This window comes from Labeo rohita, chromosome 11 (assembly GCF_022985175.1).
Source record: "Labeo rohita strain BAU-BD-2019 chromosome 11, IGBB_LRoh.1.0, whole genome shotgun sequence".
NCBI lineage: Eukaryota > Metazoa > Chordata > Actinopteri > Cypriniformes > Cyprinidae > Labeo > Labeo rohita.
Genome location: NC_066879.1, coordinates 27,374,454 through 27,394,851, shown reverse-complemented (window position 1 = coordinate 27,394,851; position 20,398 = coordinate 27,374,454). Strand labels below are relative to the sequence as shown.

At 34.2% G+C, this 20,398-nt stretch overlaps 2 protein-coding genes across 14 annotated transcripts in view; one reads left to right on the top strand and one right to left on the bottom strand.

The window, feature by feature from the left end:
* Window positions 1–15,741, top strand: part of ppfia4 (PTPRF interacting protein alpha 4) — a 130,873-nt gene extending 115,132 nt beyond the window's left edge. For 5 of the 13 annotated variants that reach the window (XM_051122742.1, XM_051122744.1, XM_051122748.1 and 2 more), the window contains 12 exons: window positions 980–1,061; window positions 2,735–2,816; window positions 3,009–3,209; window positions 4,533–4,595; window positions 4,966–4,992; window positions 7,119–7,294; window positions 7,379–7,476; window positions 10,100–10,275; window positions 10,447–10,515; window positions 10,598–10,778; window positions 11,041–11,137; window positions 13,846–15,741. In XM_051122742.1, coding sequence (XP_050978699.1) covers window positions 980–1,061; window positions 2,735–2,816; window positions 3,009–3,209; window positions 4,533–4,595; window positions 4,966–4,992; window positions 7,119–7,294; window positions 7,379–7,476; window positions 10,100–10,275; window positions 10,447–10,515; window positions 10,598–10,778; window positions 11,041–11,102 — 1,217 coding nt within the window. In that variant the 3' untranslated portion in view covers window positions 11,103–11,137; window positions 13,846–15,741. The remainder of the gene's footprint in view (window positions 1–979; window positions 1,062–2,734; window positions 2,817–3,008; window positions 3,210–4,532; window positions 4,596–4,965; window positions 4,993–7,118; window positions 7,295–7,378; window positions 7,477–10,099; window positions 10,276–10,446; window positions 10,516–10,597; window positions 10,779–11,040; window positions 11,138–13,845) is intronic. The other 8 variants (XM_051122747.1, XM_051122743.1, XM_051122740.1 and 5 more) reach the window with 4 other exon arrangements.
* Window positions 15,742–16,831: 1,090 nt separating this feature from the next.
* On the bottom strand, window positions 16,832–20,166 carry myog (myogenin). Its single transcript, XM_051122763.1, has 3 exons — window positions 18,908–20,166; window positions 17,594–17,699; window positions 16,832–17,465 (listed from the first exon to the last, which is right to left on the bottom strand). Exons 1-3 carry the CDS (start codon window positions 19,442–19,444, stop codon window positions 17,347–17,349), a joined length of 762 nt encoding a protein of 253 aa, XP_050978720.1. The 5' UTR covers window positions 19,445–20,166; the 3' UTR covers window positions 16,832–17,346.
* Between the last annotated feature and the right edge of the window lie 232 nt (window positions 20,167–20,398).

Sequence of the window (20,398 nt, the reverse complement as noted above, 5' to 3'; positions counted from 1 at the left end):
TTCTTGTTTATTTGGTTCCACAGTGTTTGCTGATTTTCAGTTACCTAGGCTATTTAAAGCATAAATAATTTCTTATTTTCTATTAGGCATATAACATGGTGCATTTTTATATTTTTATTTTTGTTGATTTTGTTAATCAAAGTTCTGAGTTTGATGTTGTATTTTGTTGTTGCTTGAACTGAATCGACGGCGAATTGCCACTAATTTGAAAGTGAAAGTAAAATGCACACAGCGCTTTTACAAGCTATTTAAAAGTGAAGGAAAGTGAGGAAAAGAGGAAAACCAAAATGAACACTTGCTTGAATTGCCGCAAATTTGAAAAAAGAGAAAGAAAAGGAGGAAAAGAGGGAAAACTCAAACAGACTAACCTGTTTTGGGCTTATTTTTAAATTAAAGAAATGTTTTTGTTATTACACAGAGAGTAATGTACCGAAAAAAGGTACCAATACCGGTACCGTACCTGTTAAAATGTGAACGGTACCCAACCCTACTTCTGTGTCAGTCTTCGACACGTATTCATGAGAAGGTCCATCTCTCTTAGTTCATTGTCTGTATATTCTGGCTCAAGTAAGCAAATATGGGCAAAAATTACAAGTCATCCTATCTGTTGAAATCTTCGGATATGTTTATGAGTAAATGCATTATTTTTGTTTTCTTCGTGTACAAAAAGTATTCTCAAAGCTTCATAAAATAACGGTGATTGAAGTTATTTTGAAGGTCAGTAATTGATGACAGAATTTTAATGTTTGGGTGAATTATCCCTATAAATTCAGTTTTATCAAATTTAAGGCTATTAAAAGTCTTAAATACCTTAAATGGTATTACTAAAGTCTTACTTCAGACAGCATTTGTTTCATTTGTACAGGTGTTAAAAAAGTAAATTAAATTTGATTTAAATACTTCAGACACCCTGTAACGAAGTGAATGAAGATCGTGTACTCTTTAACTAACTGTATTTTAATATGTTGTGACACTTTAGATTTTGAGATGAGCATTGGAGATACCATGACCTTGAGCAAACTGGGCACACAGGCAGAGCGAGACCGCAGGATGAAGAAAAAGTAGGTCTTCTGTGCTTTCTCCCTCACACAGCTCCTTCACTCTGACTCCCATCAAATCGCCCTGAGACATTCGCTAATCTGACCTAATCCTTATTACCTAATTACACAGCTCAATTAAAGCAAATGACCAATCAATTGGATGGCGAAGTGCCATTTCCTGCAGATAAACAAGTTACAAATAACGCTTAATAGTACACTAATAACATGGCCTCATTTGAGTGTACTTTTCCATCTTGTAGAGTCTGTCCTCATCTCCACATCTTATCTCTGTCCCCTGACCATTAGCGTGACAGAAAAAATAGGTTTCCTAATTAGCACCTGCCATGTGGATGAGTTTGTGTGTGTGTGTGTCCATTCTTTGGCACTGTGCTTAGAACAAAATGTGCTTCTTGTTTGGGTGTTAGACGAGGAAAAGAAATTAAATAGCCTTTGCAGTCTAATAAAAATAAATGATGTTAGAAGAATAGCCTAGTGCTGTTCTCTAATACAGTGAAAATCTGATTCAAGTAAGTTCATATAAATGAATAAAAAATAATAAATAGATTTATTCAAATAATTGAGTAATAAGTAATGTCTCCTGAAATTTCAGCGTTGCCATCACATGAATTAATTATATTTTAAAATAGAATTAAACATAAAACAGTTATTTGAAATTGTAATAATATTCCACTATATTAATGTTATTACTGTATTTTTGATCAAATAAATGCAACCTTGGTAAACATAGTAAATCTTACAGAGCTCAACTTTTAAATGGTAATGTACATAATATTATATTATATTATATTATATTATATTATATTATATTATATTATATTATATTATATATATTATATTATATTTTATTATATTATATTATATTATATTATATTTTGATTTAAATGAATTAAAAATAAAACTAAATAAATACATCCAGACTTGAGTACTGGCCACTCCAAAGTTTAGTTTTGCCATTACAGGAATAAATTACATTCTAAAATAGAAATTAAATAGAAAACAATTATTTTAAATTGTAATAATATTTTACAGTATTGATGTTATTACTTTATTTTTCGAATAAATGCAGCCTTGGGGAGCATAACAAATCTTACAGAGCTCAAACTTTTAAAAGGTAGTGTATATAATAAAATAAATTATTATATTATATTATATTATATTATATTATATTATATTATATTATATTATATTATATTATATTATATTATATTAATACATCAAGACAAGTAATGGCTGCTGAAAATTCAGCTTGCCACCACAGGAATGAAATTACATTTTAAAATAGAATTAAACAGAATGAAAAAGTCATTTTAAATTGTAATAATATTTCACAAAATTAATGTTATTACTGTGTTTTTAATCAAAATAATGCAACCTTGGTAAGCATAATAAATCTTACAGAGCTCAGACTAAGTGGTATTGTATATAATAAAAATATTTATTTTATTTTATTTTAGGTTAGGATTTGAACCTAGGTCCACTTTCATGCTATAACATTAAAAATTTTAATGTGACATTTGAATGGCAGTGTATATCAGCCAGAACTGTAATGAACACTGGCGTTAAAATCCACATTTCATTTAACTGTATATTAACATATGTTCAGACTGATGTGAATTTGATGTTGCTGAGGTTGTGTTTCCTCTAAGCTCTGACCTTTCTTTGTCTTCTATGAGACATGAGCTGTTGGAGGATGCTAGGAGGAAAGGGCTTCCTTTTGCTCAGTGGGACGGCCCGACTGTGGTCTCCTGGCTCGAGGTACAAAGACATCAGCCACCATCCCTCCCACAGTGCAGTAATGAGCACAGCACTCATGATCTCCATGATTATAATCACACAAATCATGGGGGGGGATACGGATGACAATAATTACGATAATTACTTACTCGTCTGATGATGATAGAGATAACGAAGATGCATCTTGACGGTCTTCTCTCTGACATCCTCCAGCTGTGGGTGGGCATGCCAGCTTGGTACGTGGCGGCGTGTCGTGCCAACGTGAAGAGCGGCGCCATCATGTCGGCACTGTCGGACACGGAGATTCAGCGAGAGATCGGCATCAGTAACCCGCTGCATCGGTTGAAGCTGAGGCTGGCTATTCAAGAAATGGTGTCGCTGACGAGTCCGTCAGCTCCTCTCACCTCACGCACTGTAAGAGTCCTGCTCATTTTCACATATACAGTCTCAAACTGAAAACAAATATGAATCAAAAGTTAAGCAGTGATAGTCATGTTTCCATCGCCCTGTTTTTATGAGCATTTTGAAGTATCACATCAGAAACGAGTGATGGAAACACCAAATTTTGGGGAAAAAATCCCTTAATTTATATTTTATTTATTTACTTATTTATTATTAAAATAATTTATAATAATTAATATTTATTTATTGTTTTAATATAAATTCATAGTAATTCTATATTTTATTTCATTATTATTTTATAAATGAAATAATTTTTAGAATGACAGTTTATGTTAAAAAAATTTAATGTTTGTATACATTTTTTTATTTTATTATTTTAGAATTAATTAATACTTATTAATAAGTAACTAATTAATTAATTAATTAACAAATAATTCATTATAATAATGAATACAATTATTGTTGTTTTAATTTGTTATTTTTTTACTTATTTGTTGTTTTATTTATTTATATAAATATTATATAAATCATAATTTTATAAATTAAATCTTTTTATTATAACAATTTAAAAATAATTTGTAATTATTCATTGACAAGTTAATAATTAATTGTATTGTATTGTATTATTTTATAAAATTTTTATTATTAAAGTAATTGATAATGAAAATATGTATTTTTTTATAAAATCATAGTAATTTTATATTTTATTCAATTATTATTTTATAAATGAAATAATCTTTATAATAACAATGTATGTAAAAAATGTAATGCATTTATATAGAATGTATTTTATTTTATTATTTTAGAATTAATTAATACATAATTTATTATAATAACTTATAAAATTATTGTAATTTTATGTCATTATTATGTTAATCATTATTTATATAAATATTATATAAAAATTGTAATAATTTATAAAATGTGTTATTTTATTTGAAATAATTAATTTACAAATGGTTAATTATTTATAATGATTTATAATTATAAAAAATTGAGAAATATTTTTGTTTAATTAGTATTTTAATAATTGGTAAAATAAAATAATTATATATAATTATATATATAATATTATATATTAATTATATATAAAATATTGTTATCAAAATTATTTTATTTGAACACAAACTCTTAGTGATTTTGGTCCCAATTTTGATTAAAATAGGCACCTGCACACCTAAATAAAGACACAGAAAATAATTGCCTGGGACTGTTAGTAACCTGACTGCCAACTGGACCAACTTGCCTTAAAGGGACTTTGCTGTAAAGGTGCTTATGAGGACTGTGCCATGTGTGATCATTTATCTGTGTGTGCGCCTCTTTTTCTCTGTTCAGTCTTCCGGAAATGTGTGGGTGACTCACGAGGAGATGGAAAACATGGCAACCTCGACCAAAATGGTTAGTCCATCTGGGTGACTCCCTTGTGCCCGCGGTGCCATGCATATGCCACGCTTCCGCAGCCCTCACAACCCCCAGCCTGCTGCCCCTGAATCCACCCCCATCCCCCTCTGCCCTGCAAACTACCTAAAGAGTGCGCTTATTAATCCTTTTGCATGTTTCAGTGTGACTGCTGTCCTGTTGCTTTGCACAATTTTTCCATATTTAACTGCATTTGCGATAAATGTTACTTAGTAACAACCACAGACGCTGTTGCTTGGTATGCACTTCATCTGCTCTGACTGGACTGAGCTTGTTTAGCTGGAAGAGAGCATTGTTAACACTCTCCTCTGTGCTCTAACATGCTGACACTCTGGCCTTTGACTGACAGGAAAATGAGGAAGGAAGCTGGGCTCAGGTGAGAGAGCAACCAAGAGCCTTCCAGTAACTTCTTTTATGTGGTTTTCACTTTCCATTCATTTTGAAAGTCTATTAGCTTGATATGTTAATGACGTAGGCTTTTGATATGTTTATGGTGTAAATATTTACAGTCTTTTCATATGAAATTTTTGGGAAAAACTCAAATTGTTATGGAAATGTATGCAGATATTCTGTATGTGTAAGGAAAACAGCAGTATTATGACATTTTTATGGATCAAAATACATTTAAGTTATATAATTAAATATATAATACATATAATGAATTATTTATATAATAAATTATTATTATTATTAACATTATATGAAATGCTAGTATTATTTATATATATATATATATATATATATATATATATTTATGTGTATTTATAATTTATAATATACGTATTTTTTATACAATAATATAAATATAATAAATAACAATTTATTATATTTTTATATATAATACTAAAAATGCTATATATTAGAATTATATTTAATATATAGTAGATATACTGGATAATATGGAGGCCTGTTTCTGCAACTGAATAAAAAAAATGTAAAAACTCTCAGGATTGCATGATATAAACTCGTAGTTCTGACTTTATTCTCAAATTGTGAGATACAAACAAAAAATATCAGAATTGCATGAAATAAAGATTTTTTTCTTGCAAATGTGAGATTATATATCACAATTCTGACTTTTTTCTCACAAATCTGACTTTTTTCTTAGAATTGCATGATATAAAGTCAGAATTGTGAGAAAAAATTTGCAAATGAGTTTATATCACAATTTCTTCACAATTCAAATTGTTTTCTCTGAACTGCGTGATATTAACTCACAATTACGAGAAAAAAGTTGAAGGGTCGCAACTGACCCTTCGCAAAAATCAGCCCTTCTTAGTTACTGTTGCTTTATCCGCTATATCCTGCAATGCCGCTCTTACACTAAACATCATATTCTCACTATTGCGGAACAAATAGGAAACTGACAGCGATGTCTTTTTTTAAGAAATTCAAACAATAAATACCGTTTTGTGGCTCTTTAAAGGGGTCATCGGATGCCTGTTTTCCACAAGTTGATGTGATTCTTTAGGGTCTTAGTGAAAAGTCTCTAATATACTTTGATTCAAAATTCTCAATGGTTTTGTAAAACAACACCCTTTTTACCGTATCAAAAGGAGCTCTGCAAAAATCTTCTCATTCTAAGGGGTGTTCCTTTAAATGCAAATGAGCTCTGTTCACCCCGCCCCTCTCACCGATCGTATTTTTGTCTTTAATTAAAGCACGAAAAAAAAAGAATGAATATCAGAATGTATTTTATCTCATCTATGGAAAGACGTCAATACACACAGTTTTTCAAGTTTAAGTCCACCAATGTTAATACACTTTCCTATCTGAATGGCAGATTCAGTGATATGATTGGTCAGATCGCCTGCAATGTTTACGAAAAGGCTATTTACGAAAAGTCAATTCTGACTTTTTCTTGCAAATGCAAGTTTATATCTCACAATTCAGACTTTTTTCCGGCCTGTGGTCCCCACACTGTTAAAAAATTATTAAAAATAGTAAATGATGTTTATCTGAAAATGTAACGATGCAAACATGTTTCCTGTAAGGGGTAGGGTTAGGGTTAGGGTTGGGTTAGGGGATAGACAATATCGTTTGGTCAGTATAAAAACTATAGAAGTCTATGAAAAGTCCCCACAATTCACAAAAACAAACATGTGTGTGTTTGGTTTATATATCCTGGTGGGGACTTAAATACACACACACTTATGGGGACTCGTGTCACGGTGGGGACCTAAATTAAGGTCCCCATGGGTACAAAAGCTTATAAATCATACAGAATGAGTTTTTTTGAGAAAGTAAAAATGCAGAAAGTTTCCTGTGAGGGGTAGGTTTAGGTGTAGGGTTTGTGTAGGGCGATAAAAAATATGGTTTGTACAGTATAAAAACCATTACGCCTATGGTTACAAGGATAGCTGACCAGACGTGTGTTTGTGTGTGTATTATTTTTAATAGTAACATTTTTATTCATATGATGTAATTAAAATGACTAAACTAAACCCATATAGGATCCAGTCGACATTGTCACAGTGAAATAATATCTCTTTTCTTTCTTAGACGCTAGCATATGGTGATATGAATCATGAGTGGATTGGGAACGAATGGCTGCCCAGTCTCGGCCTGCCTCAGTACCGCAGCTACTTCATGGAGTGCTTGGTAGACGCTCGTATGCTGGACCATCTTACTAAAAAAGACCTGCGGACACATCTCAAGATGGTGGACAGCTTCCACAGGTAAACAATAGCAGTGATTGCTCATTTTTAACAACCACAGTGTAAACCACGGAATGGAATGGTATATTCGTTATATCCTTACAGGGCTAGTTTGCACTATGGCATCATGTGCTTAAAAAGGCTGAACTATGACAGGAAGGAGCTGGACCGAAGAAGGGAGGATTTTCAACATGACATCAAAGGTATGAATAAATGATCAGTGCACTCTCTGGGCTCATTACTGAAGGGAAGAGCACTATCTAGTGGCCGTACCTGTTATTTGCATTTTGGTGGCAGGAATGCGTGAGGTCAACAGCTGAGCTTTTTAGTGTCAAATCCATTTAAAGGGACGGCGCCCGGCTGAACTTCAGCATAACACATGAACTTGACACAGCTGTCACAGCTTTTTAAAATCTTTCATCTTCATCGCTAAGGACACACGCACCAACTGCTTAAGACACACACACTTAAGCACATTACGCTCAGGATTGTACAAACAAAAAGCAGGCTAGCCAGCTGTGCAAAATGATCACACTCTACATATACTGTTACCTAAACACAGATATTTCCAGTACTGGTATAAACACAGACCTCTTCGAAGATTCGCTTCATTAATGTTTACTGCATGGGCTAGAGGTGGTCTGATCAAAGTCATTTCATATCACGCCAACTGTATATCACAATACGCATGTTGTTGAGAATTTAACATTTATGTTTTATAACAGGAGTTCCCAAACTTTTTGTCAGCCGAACCCATTAGATGTCAAATATTTCCTTGAAGTATCCCCTGAGATTTCAATAATTTAATGACACATTCACATTCATGGACATGCATGTTTATTGCATATTTAATCTTTCTTTAGTTTTTATTTGAATTTTGACATTATTAGCTGGATATTTTGTTTAGTTTTTTTGTGACAGTGTCGCAGTTAAAATACATTTATTTCATACTAAGTATACTTCAAATCTATTAACATTTAGTGACATATGACTTAAAACTTCTATTATATTGTGATATTAAATTATAATTAAACTTCATTTGGGGTATTTCTTAATATTATGCTTAAAATGTGTTTGAATATCACTATTAAAAAGGATTGTATGATTTCTGTATAACATCAGTCTTCAAATGCAAGATATTTAAAGTGTACCTGAAGTATACTTGCAATAGTTCCACTTTAGCAAAATCAAATATACTTAAGTATAACTTTAGTTTGACTTCAGCACTACTTCTGCACAATTAAAGTGCATTGAGCACAAAATTAGTTGTTCCAATTTAGCAGACATTAGGTATACAAGTTTAGTATACCAAAATGCAGGGTATTTTTATTAACCATATAATATTCAAACGTATTTGTAGTATACTTGGCACAAAATAATTGTATTTCAAATACATTTTATTTTATTTATTTATTTATTTTTTAAATTACATTTTTTAATTATTTTTTTATTATTATTATTATTTATTTATTAGGCTTTAACTGTGATTTACAAAAATGAAGAAAGAAATATAATACTGTACTGTAAAAGAAAATATTATATTATCATTTATTTATTTATTTTATGCTTTTTTAAGTTATAATACTAATCTTGACTTTCAAACACTGAAAGCTTTAAACTTTTCAAAAATTTCTACAATCATTTCTACACTACCAGTCAAAATTTTTTGGACAGTAAGATTTTTAATGTTTTTTAAATAAGTCTGCTCACCAACCCTGCAATAATTTGACCCAAAGCACAGCAAAAGTAGTAAAATTCTGAAATATTTTACTATTTAAAAGAACTGTTTTCTATTTGAATATATTTTAAAATGTAATTTATTATTCCTGTGATTTCAAAGCTGAGTTTTTAGCATCATTACTCCAGTCACATGATCCTTCAGAATATTCTAGAAAGATCATTCTAATATTCTGATTTGCTGGTCAAAAAACATTTATTATTATTATTATTTTATTATTATTATTATTATTATTATTATGTTGAAAACAGCTGAGTAGAATTTTTCAGGTTTCTTTGAGAAAGTTCAGAAGAACAGCATTTATCTGAAATTGAAATCTTTTGTACATCATAAATGTCTTTATCATCATTTTTGAAAAAAAATAATAAATAAATTACTTTATGCTTTTGAATGGTGTAGTGTATAATGTTACAAAAGTTTTCAGATAAATGCTGATCTTGAACAGCATATCAGCATATTCGAATGATTTCTGAAGGATCATGTGACACCGAAGACTGGAGTAACGATGCTGAAAATTGAGCTTAGATCACAGAAATAAATTATATTTTAGAATATATTCAAATAGAAAGCAGTTATTTTAAATGGTAAAAATACTTAACAGTATTACTGCTTTTGCTGTGTTTTGGATCAAATAAATGCAGTCTTGGTAAGCAGAAGAGAATTCTTTAAAAAACATTACAAAACTTTTGACTGGTAGTGTGTTTTGTCAGACTTCTGAATATTTTGTAAATAAATATGTAAATATTTATTGTGTTCCCAAATGCATGTTAAACTTGCAGCACAGTTATGTAATTCATTCATAGCCTTTGATTTGATAGCTGATGTATGCTGTATCAAGATCATTGTGCAGGGCGTTACATTAAATTAAAAAAAATAATAAAATGATTGCCTTTTCCCTACTGTAGGGAACTCCCTACAGTTCCTTCACAAACCCTCAGGGGTTTCAAGAACCCTGTTTAGGAAACTCTGTATGTAATCTAAATAATATAGCTCTATAATGAGTCCTGAGTCAGTTTAATATGAAACCAATGAACCATTTTGTGTCTAGCAGTCATAATAGCAAATGCATGTATCATTGTCACTCTCAGATACCCTGGTGTGGACCAATGATCACGTGATGCAGTGGGTTCAGAACATCGGTCTTAAAGAGTACAGTAATAACCTGCTGGAAAGTGGTGTGCATGGAGCACTCATTGCCCTAGATGAGACGTTTGACTTTAGTAGCTTGGCCCTCATCCTACAGATCCCCATGCAGAACACTCAGGTGAGGAGCACACAGATGATTAAAAGTAGTTCAAAGCCACTAGCTGGTCCATACCTCCTGACCACTCTTGGAGATCACAGAATGATGCTCTAGCATAAAAAACTCACTTGTTGATATGGAGGTTCAGAATACTGGGATCTTTCTAAAGTCCTATATCTCTGTGTCTTCCAGGCCAGGCAGATTCTGGAGAGGGAATTTAATAACCTCTTAGCATTAGGAACGGATCGACGTCTGGAAGAGGTTGGTGAACACTTGGATTCTGCAGTCATAGTTTTTGAACAGTATCCTAACGCAGTTGTTGTGATGTCATCCCTTTCAACAGTGTGATGACAAGTCATTCCGAAGGTCTCCATCGTGGCGTAAGCGCTTCAGGCCGAGGGATGGTCAGGGCCTGGGTATGATGCCAGGGTCTATAGAGACTCTTCCCGCTGGCTTCCGCCTCAACACCATGTCCATTCCCCCTTCCATGGCTGCTGTGCCCAAGAAACAGCTGCAACCAGAAGGTAGAAAGGGGGGCAGGGTGTTACAAGGGTGAAATGAGTTCAGCAATGCCATTAACACATTGCTTTTTAATGGTTGCGGTACAGTACTAACAAGTAGTGCCTTCTCTAACTTTTATACAGTATAATATAACACTAATGGCAAAACGTGAATGCATATTGACTGTGAAAGCATGTGTTTCAAGTAACTAATAATAATGGCGCAGGTCAGGGTCCTTCACTTTGTCACTGCATGTTTTCTCCCTTCTGTGTCTCTGTGGTTCAGCAGCCGGTCCCCCGGCCCCGCAGAGACTAGACCCCTCAGCTGTCAGGACTTACTCCTGCTAACTTGCTTTTACTAATCACTGCACTCACACTAACAGGTAAGCTGGTCACTGCAACCTTTCAGCTCAGATGGAAATGTTTAATGATATTCATATTCATTTGTGGTTGGCTTTTTTTAACTTTTTGTACACTCTAAAAAATGCTGGGATAAGAACAACCCAGCGCTGAGTGAAATATGAAAAATTTTGACCCAGCATTTGGGTAAATATATAACCGAACCTTCTGGGTCATTTTATTTAGCTCAGCTGTTGTTTAACTATATTACTATATATGACTATGTGATTATTCTATGTGGTGACAAAAAATACAACTGAAATAGGAAGAAAGGACGGTACATATCCAGCAGTCCTGCCCCCTTTTTAGTGTTTCGTTTATATCACAGCTTGGCCCAGAGCCGCTGAGCTCAGTAAAGCCGCATTTGACAATGGCAACCACAATCTCATTCAAATATATGTCAAATATGTCAAATATATCATTCAGTGTAGAATTCAAATGGGTCCGATACGTTTTATGGGGACTTCCTGGGGACTTAAAAACGTTTATTATTTTATGATGATTTTATTTTTATGATCATTTATTGAACATATTAATAAATGTTAATTTCCAACCTATTTTGGGTTCATTTTATGCAAGAAATATAGTAGCTTTTAAGCAATAGTTGAGTTAAATAAAACTACCCAAAACAATCCAAGCTGAGTTTGTCCATATTTCACCCAGCGCTGGGTTGTTTTTAACCTAGTGTTTTTTAGAGTGTACAGCATATGAATCGTCACTTTTCTTTTTTATGAGTTAATGAATGCAAAACTTATAGGATTAGTTTACTTCTAGAACAAAAATGTACAGATAATTTACTCACCCCTTTGTCATCCAAGATGTTAATGTCTTTCTTTTTTCAGTCGTAAATAAATTATTTTTTTTGAGGAAAACATTTTTCCTCCGTATAGAATTATCTCCATATAGTGGACTTCAATGGTGCCCCCAAGTTTAAACTTCCAAAATGCAGTTTAAATGCAGTTTCAAATGGCTCTAAACGATCCCAGCCGAGGAAGAAGGGACTTGGGGGCACCATTGAAATCCACTATATAGAGATAATTCCTGAAATGTTTTCCTCAAGAAGCATAATTTCTTATTGACTGAATAAAGAAAGACATAAACATCTTGGATGACAAGGGGTGAGTAAATTATCTGTAAATTTGTGAAAGTTCATATAATCCTGGCAACACACCAGGAACTTCCTAGCAGCCAATAAAAACATAATTTGCTATGCAGCAACTGCATAGGAACAGCCTGGAATCCATAAATGTCATACTAATTGGATTGCATTACTGCACTTCATTATTTTATTTCAGTTTTTAATGTCTTTTAATGTATATTTATTCAGTCTCATGGATTATATGAACATGAGCTCATTACCTTTTTTCTCTTTACATAATTTAAGCATATATTTAGTTTGTGTGATTATATATTATTGAAATGTCACATTTTATAATTATGTTTGTGTAAAATGTTCTTCTGGGTTTGGTACAAGCAAAGCTAAACTGTTAGAATTTGTAGCATAATGTTGGTCACCACAAAAAATTATCAACTATTTTAAAGCAGAAATTGAAGCTATACGAATTGGCCTTTTTTCATTCCACTTCCCTGCTTTTACATTTTGTTCTTTTTTATGCTCTAGACGGACATGTTTGACACTTGTGCTTGCATCTTTTGCAGTGTCTCCTGCATGACACAGCATTTAAATGATGTCTCTTACTGAAATATGTAGGGGAAAACCCAAAAAAGATTGTTATTTATCGCTTTATACATATTTTGGACTATGGGGGGGCGCCATTATTTTCGATGACGTCAAACGGTTGCACAAGGTGAGCTACCTGCGCTACCTGTTGCTATTTTTACCGCAACACAACTCAATAAAATAAAATACTGATACGGTGCCACATTGTGCAGTTTTGGGTTGCAATTTACAGTCAAAGGGCAACAGGAGAAGCAATGTAAGTCTTCCCTGCTTTCCTAGTGATAAGAAGAGGAGAAAAGAATGGAAAGATGCCTGTGGACGAATAAAACTTTCTAAAGGACCACGTCTTTGTTCTCTCCACTTTAGCCATGGTGCCTTTGAGGCTTTTAGTAGAGCACAGTTACTAAAAGAGCTTACATACGGCAGAGACAAGAAACCCTAGATGCCATCCTGGCAGGAGGCAAACATGCCGACACTTGTCATGATGCCTCAGCCACTAAAGGAGTTTCTCAGCGTGGGGGGAAAAAAAAATTGTACGGCATTTGGATTAAGTCTATGCTTATATCCATCACCACCTGTAATCTCTCTCAGTAGCTGTGGTCATCATATCAGTATTTCATTTTCCGAGTTATTTAAAAAATGTGGTAAAAATAGCAACAGGTAGCACCAGTAGCTCACAGAGCGCACCCATTTGATGTCATTGAAATAATGGCGCCCCCCCATAGTCCAAAATATGTATAAAACAATGTGGATTTTTCCAATAACGTAAATCTTTCATGGGTTTTCTACCACGTATTTAAGTAAGAGACATAATTGATGTTATATTAAGCCATACAAGGTTAGGTTGTAGGTATTGCCAGTAATCAAAAGATGCATGATATGAGGTGGTTTTGACTGCTTTTTTATCATCTGACATGCGTTACATGAACTTGTATCGAACCCTGAACATACATATTTAAAAGACTTCAAAAATATGATTTTGCTTCTGTTATCCTCTCATTTCCCTGCCAGTGCATTCCCACTACCTGTACGGACACATGCTTGCGGCCTTTCGAGAATGAAATATGCCAAAATCTGGGGACACCTTGAAAGGACAAGGGAAGGGTTAACCTCCGCCCCTCCCCCTGTCCTGAACAACACCAGAGCTTTCTTGGACACCGTGCAATAGAGGGGGACAGAAAGATGACTTTCAAACTCTGAGCGAGTGGAACGCGTAGAAATTTCGTCATATCAGTCGTTTCCCAGTAATCCCGGTTCTATAGTCTTTGTGGTGGTCGTACTTAACTGGTGTACTTGGCCCTGTAGTCTGTCAGTGCTAGTCTGCTCCTTTGGGTGTGCCGTTGGCATTTTACTGTATAAGGCTTTCTCCCCTTTGGTTATGCAAGATATTAATCAACGTCTCTGTATATATGAAAAACAGAAAATTACGCTATTATGTTTTTTATGGAAATATATATCAGACTTGTATATGGAGATGAATATATCATACAAATTTTAAAGTCTCAGTTGTGACTGTTTCCTGTCAGTTAGACAGCTCCATCTGCTAGAACGCTGTTGTAGTCGGTGACTGAAGAAACGTGCGTTTGTGTTCACATCAGCAGTGCTTATCCACCTAACACACTTCCAGGACTTCGAGAACTATAAAGCCATGATGCTAAATATCGTCGAGCATCAGGGAAAGCAATAGACTTCAGTTCACTTAGCATCAGGAGAAAAAAAAAGATTTCCAGCACGTACTGTAGGAACATGTGATCTCCGCCACTTGAAATTCAGCATCACGACGGAAGCAAATGATTCTCGAGAAACCTACCTACCAAACCGGTTAAGAGCGCGTGTCAGTGTTGGGCATTTCTTCATTTTTTAAAAAACAGTATTTTCTGTAATTCACAGGATGTATCGTGCTATTGTGGCAGCTACTGTACTGTGTGGATATGTGTGTATGTGTATTACAAGTGTTACACAATGCTGACAAATCATGTTCTTACTTTAAAAAGTGCTCTCTATTAAAAAAAAAAAGAAGTATTAATATAAGTGACTGTTTTTTCATTTTATACACAAAAAGAAATCATCATCATTCTTACAGTAAGTTTGTCCTATGAAATGAATGATTGAAGTCTCGTTTGTGCTGTGTGGGTCACTGTTGGCATTGGGGCGTCCGGTGGAGCATGCATGCCACTAAACTTGACAATCACTGTAGCATCTTATGCCTCTCTTTCTCGCTCTCAGTCGACATTACCACAAACCTAAAGGAATATGTCATAAATCAAACACTTGAACTTGAAATCCTGTGGTGTGCTGCTCTTTTTTAAGCCTCAATCTGCCAATTGTGCCTAGCTTTTCACAGCCAGTTTAGTTGGTTCTGCTTCATTTTTAATGCCTCTTTTGTGTTCAGCGGATTCGCTGATCTATTTGATCTTTAAGTGGCTTGCTAAAAAAATGCCTTGACGAGGACCAAGTTAGTACAATGACGAGACGTTTCCCTGATGCGACGGTGGTGGAGAAACTGAAGCCTCTTGCTTTGCAGCGTGTTCTCTTGTGATGGTCATTTTTACGCTAATTTGTTTCTGTAGCTCTTGACAGTAATGTGAACTGTAAAACAGGTGCAGGTCTCTCTCTCTTTCTCTCTCTCTCTAGCCCCTTCACAAGCTCTCTTTTCTCTTTTGTGTGCATGTAAGGTTTAATGTGTGTGTAAATAGCTGATTTATGTATATAATTCTGTATAGAGTAGATGCAGATTCCACATAAAGCATGTGGTTGAACAAGTGAGATTTTTTTTTCTTTTAATGTGATGTTTGTTTAGTACTGCTCAGAGTTTTTTTTTTCCACTTTAAATGTAAAAAGCTGTCACAAATAAATAATTCTATATGAATATATAAAATAAATATTTACCTTATGTATTATAAATAATTTCATGGATTTTTATTGGTGTTTCTAATGCTTTCTTGCACACAAGTCTAAGGCTGAAGCATGTTTTAAAGATGAATGGAAATTCTGGGAGAGTACTTACCAACTAGGGATGTCAATTTTCGATCATTCCCGTGATCGATCGATGAATTAATCGATTAATCGTTAACATTAATACTGCAAAATGGGTCTATTGCAAAACAGTGTTGCTCATATGAAACATTTTTATGTGAGTGTTTTGACACAAGTGTGGTACAAAGCTTTGTTTATAAGAGAAATAATGGCTAAGCAGGCAAATGTTAGCCTATATCCTATATCGCGACCACGCTTTTGGATTCGTGCCGTTTGAGCCTATACATTTAAAGCCATACGCGGCTTTTTGTTCTGTTTTGTCGGTTGGTCACGAATTTAATAATATTTATTGTTTCTTTTCCCAAATCTATTTAATTCCATCATCTCACCCTCTAATTTCGCGTGTTTATTGTATTGTCTTCACTTTTAATCACTGTTTTCGCATCTCTTACTGTTGTAAAGGTGGGTGGGAAATGAAAGGTTTCGTGGCCATTAATTAAGAATTCGTCCCTACGACTTATTAATTCGTTCCTTTATCTTAGTTAAATCATGAGCTATCTAGGGAACAAAGCATTGAAACATTGACAGTGGATTACATCACTTATCCTGCTTTTTCTTAAGGTAAGAGTAGGCGCGGCCATTTGTAAATGTTATGGGTCTGGCTTCCGGTCTGCATCCAGCTATTTTTAGCTGTACAAAACAGCTGGTTTTGCTGCTTGATATTGCAAATTGGTGTGTCTTACTGTGTTATTTTAATGTGTTATTTTCATTATGAACACACTGGTCTGTAGTGCAAACTGTTTTGCTGTTTACTGCATGTTGTTATTCTTCTCATTATTTTCCTATAGCGGCTAATGAACCGGAAGTCTCACCCATATTCTTACTTCTGCGTTGAAGAAAAAGGTGGATAGATAATTCATTGATTGCTGATTAAACGCTGACATACCTATTTCCAAAAAACCCCGATAATTTAGATGATCAAATCGGCAAATAAAAAAAGAAAACAACATGAATATATACAAATACACAACAATCTTTATTATAAAAGTCAAATAAATTATTCCAAACACCGAAAAATACAAAATAAAATAACAAAACCACTCTGTAGAAAAGAGGAACATATTTACATGACTGGCATTCGGAACTAGTTTAAATTAAGCAGAAATTGGTCAAAACCAGAAGTAAAACATTGGACCCACAAATGTTTTTTTTGTTGGTAAGCATAAAGCACACACAAACAGAATGCAAAAATAAAGGAATCAAGAGGGAAAAAGTACAAACTATGAAATTATGTATCGGCCTGTCTGACTGTCTTAAGTTTAAACAGGAATTAGGCTTAAAATTCGTTCTTATTCCCACAAAGATAAGAAAGATTTGGAAATATATTCATATGGACCTCAAGATTTGTCTGGAAATTAAGCCCCCAAGGCTTTTAGGACTTTTAAAAGGTTCTTTGTTCACCTTGGGTGTCATACATAGTGCTGTTATGGTCGGTGAAAGCTGGTCTGAACATAATGGTGCCATCACCCTCCTCGTTTATTTGCTTATGTCCACTGAATAGGCAACCGGAGTCACCTCTGTTCCTGTAATGCTGTCCACAATAGACGTCAGGGACCTCAGGTTGGTTTGCTCTGAGGAGTCGTCGTTCAAGAGATCTGAGGGAATTACAGAGCAGAGCACTGTCACATATCTGCCAGGCAAGTTGTTTAAACCTCACTTTTAATGTAAAGTTAATAGATGTTTTCAAATGTCAGGCTAGTGAGTGTAAATGTGGTGGTCTTACCCTCATGGGTGGAGCTGTAGGCGGGGGCGCAGTGCTCAGACGCACTGCTCCACTCTGGACTGCTACAGCAGGTGCTGCCCGAGCCCTGATCGCTAGAGGACGACACCTGTTACACACAAACACACATTACTGTCAGTCACATTATCAGCTATGCTACAAGACCCTAACAACCGTCATAAACCAGCTGTGAATCAAGCACTGTACACGGCAACCTATTATCCTTCACACATTTGATTTGATTGATTTTAAATGGACATTCTAATGTTTACGAAAATAGAATTTGCAAATTATTGTATGACAATATGGACAATATGACAAACATAAATAATTTTTGTAATTAATAAATTAACTTTAGACATCTTGACAAACACTCTCAATAATGAGTGAATGAGAAAATCTAATTTAGTTATTTTTTAAGGTAAATTTATTTATTTATTTATGTATTTATTTTATTTTATTTTATTTTATTTTATTTTATTTTATTTTATTCTTTTGTAAAGCATTCTGCATTTAAGGCTGTATTTAGCCTTAAATTTCTGACATCTTCACAAATAATCTCAATTGTTGAATGTATTAAAAAATTAAATTCAATTTAGTTTTTTAAATTTCGATTTCAATTTATTTTGTAATTTAATTTTTTTCTTTAATTGCAATGCATGCCCATTTCTTATTTCTGCATTTAAGGCTGTATTTAGCCTTAAATATCTGACTTTACTGCCATCTTGACAAATAATCTCAAACAGTATATGAAATTTTTTTTTTAAATTTAAATGTATTTATTTATGTATGTATTTATTAATTTTTTGTAGTTTTTTTTGTTGTTGTTTTGTTTTATTTATTTTTTACATTTCAATATAAATACATGTTTTTTTGAGACTGTATTTAGCTTTAAATTTCTGACTTTACCAACATTTTGACAAATAATCTCGATTATTGAATGTTTGACGAAATGCAAACAATTTTTTTTATTTCAATTTAAATACATAATTTTAACATTATATACACAATTTAAATGTTTTATTTATTTTTTTGCAATGCATGTTCATTTCTGACTTGAAATTTACTGTCATTTTGACAAATATTCTCAATTAATGAATAAATGACAAAATATGAATTTGTTAATTTTTTTATACTATTTTTTTTTTTTTTTTTTTACAATAGAAAAATGAATTAAATACCTTAAAACTATATGATTAATTCATGTGAATCCAATTATCGTGCCGGTTACAGAAGTGCAGTCCTTTTTGACAGCGTATATGTCATTGCAAATAAGCCCACCATACACCTGCCCCTGATTCCCCAAGCTTCACTCACCCCTTGAGGAGCCGCGGCTCTGTAATGCAGGTTTCCCTGCTCATGTTCCTGCTGGTTGAGAGAGCTGACCAGCGCCTGGAGCCTCTCGATGTACTGGATGGCGCTACGCAGGATTTCCACCTTCGGCAGCCTCTGGTTGGGATTCATGAGCGTGCTTCTCTTAAGAGCCTCAAAGGCCTCGTTGACTTTCTTCAACCTCCTCTTCTCCCTCAAAGTGGCGGCTTTCCGTCGATCCATGGTCACAGACTTGCGCTTACACACCTTGCAGGCCCAGGGCAGACACTGACCCGGACAGTGCTGCTGCTCCTGGTGAGGAGACATGGACAGAGCGAGGCTAGAAGATGGAGAGGGTTTGTCCTCCAGCCCCACTCCGTTTGACAGCAACCTTCCGTCTCCACACAAGCCCATCATGGAGCTTCGGTCCTGATATCCAGCTTGGTCGAAGCCTCCGGTCAGCCTGGACTGGAAGTAGTTATCGCCGCCTTCGTAAAAGCGCTGGTCTGCGAAGAAGTAGGGGTTGGTCTCGAAAAGCTCCATGTCTTGCTGGAATTAGAGTCCACTGGCTCTGCTCTGTCTTCTCTGAAAGCGTTATAGGTCCTTTGCGGTTCTTGCGAGCGTGTGTGGGTGTTTCCCCCCGGAGCTGAGCTCGTGCTGAAGAAGATCTGTGGACGACAACTGCTCCACACCAACTGCAGTGGTGGCATTTAAACTCTCTGCCTGGTGTTAGATCAGTAGGTTAAATATAGCCAGGGCTCTGAGAAACCTGACCCTGCGTTTAGCTGTTGCCACACATCTAAACTTTACATCTCTTTTCATTCCCCAATCTTCTGGGGATTTGGGACCCGTTTGCTTCAAGAACGGCGTCAGGCCGCTGTTGAAAGTCCAGGAACTTGATCTGGGTGCCATGGAAATCAAACAGACTACAGCAGATATGAAAGATCCACTATGGCTCCTTAATTAACTGATCTAAATCCTTGTCAGACAGGATCACCTTCTCTTCTAAAGCAGAAAAAATGTGGCGCGACATTTTTTCTATTGTTAACAGTTTCTAGTCTCTGTAACAATTCATTATTAAGGCTGTCTTTTTGAAAAAAACATCAAGATAAATTGGAAATTTTAGATAATATTGAATATAATAATAAATAATCTCTCTCGTGCTCTCTCTGTCTCTATTTTTTTATTTGTGTGTGTGTGTCTGTGTGTGTGTATTGATGTATATATTACATATATTACACACATATTTGTCTAAATTTTCTGCTTTTGTCATGCCAGTCTTCGAGAATTAGTCATTATTTGCTTATCTAGTAATAATTTGCTGTAGTTCTAATAATAATAATAATAATAATAATAATAATAATAACAATGCTTTTTAATATACTATAAAATATAATAATATAGTCATCAATTATTTAATTATATATGAACAAAAATGTTTAATAATGTAATAATGGTGATGATAATAATAATAAATATACATTAATATATAAAATA

Coding starts and splice junctions, on each gene's coding strand:
- myog (XM_051122763.1), bottom strand. CDS start 19,444: ATGGAGCTTTTCGAGACCAACCCCTACTTCTTCGCAGACCAGCGCTTT. Junction 17,700..18,907: donor GAGCCGCGGCTCCTCAAGGG/GTGAGTGAAGCT, acceptor TGTGTGTAACAG/GTGTCGTCCTCTAGCGATCA. Junction 17,466..17,593: donor CTACAGCTCCACCCATGAGG/GTAAGACCACCA, acceptor TAATTCCCTCAG/ATCTCTTGAACGACGACTCC.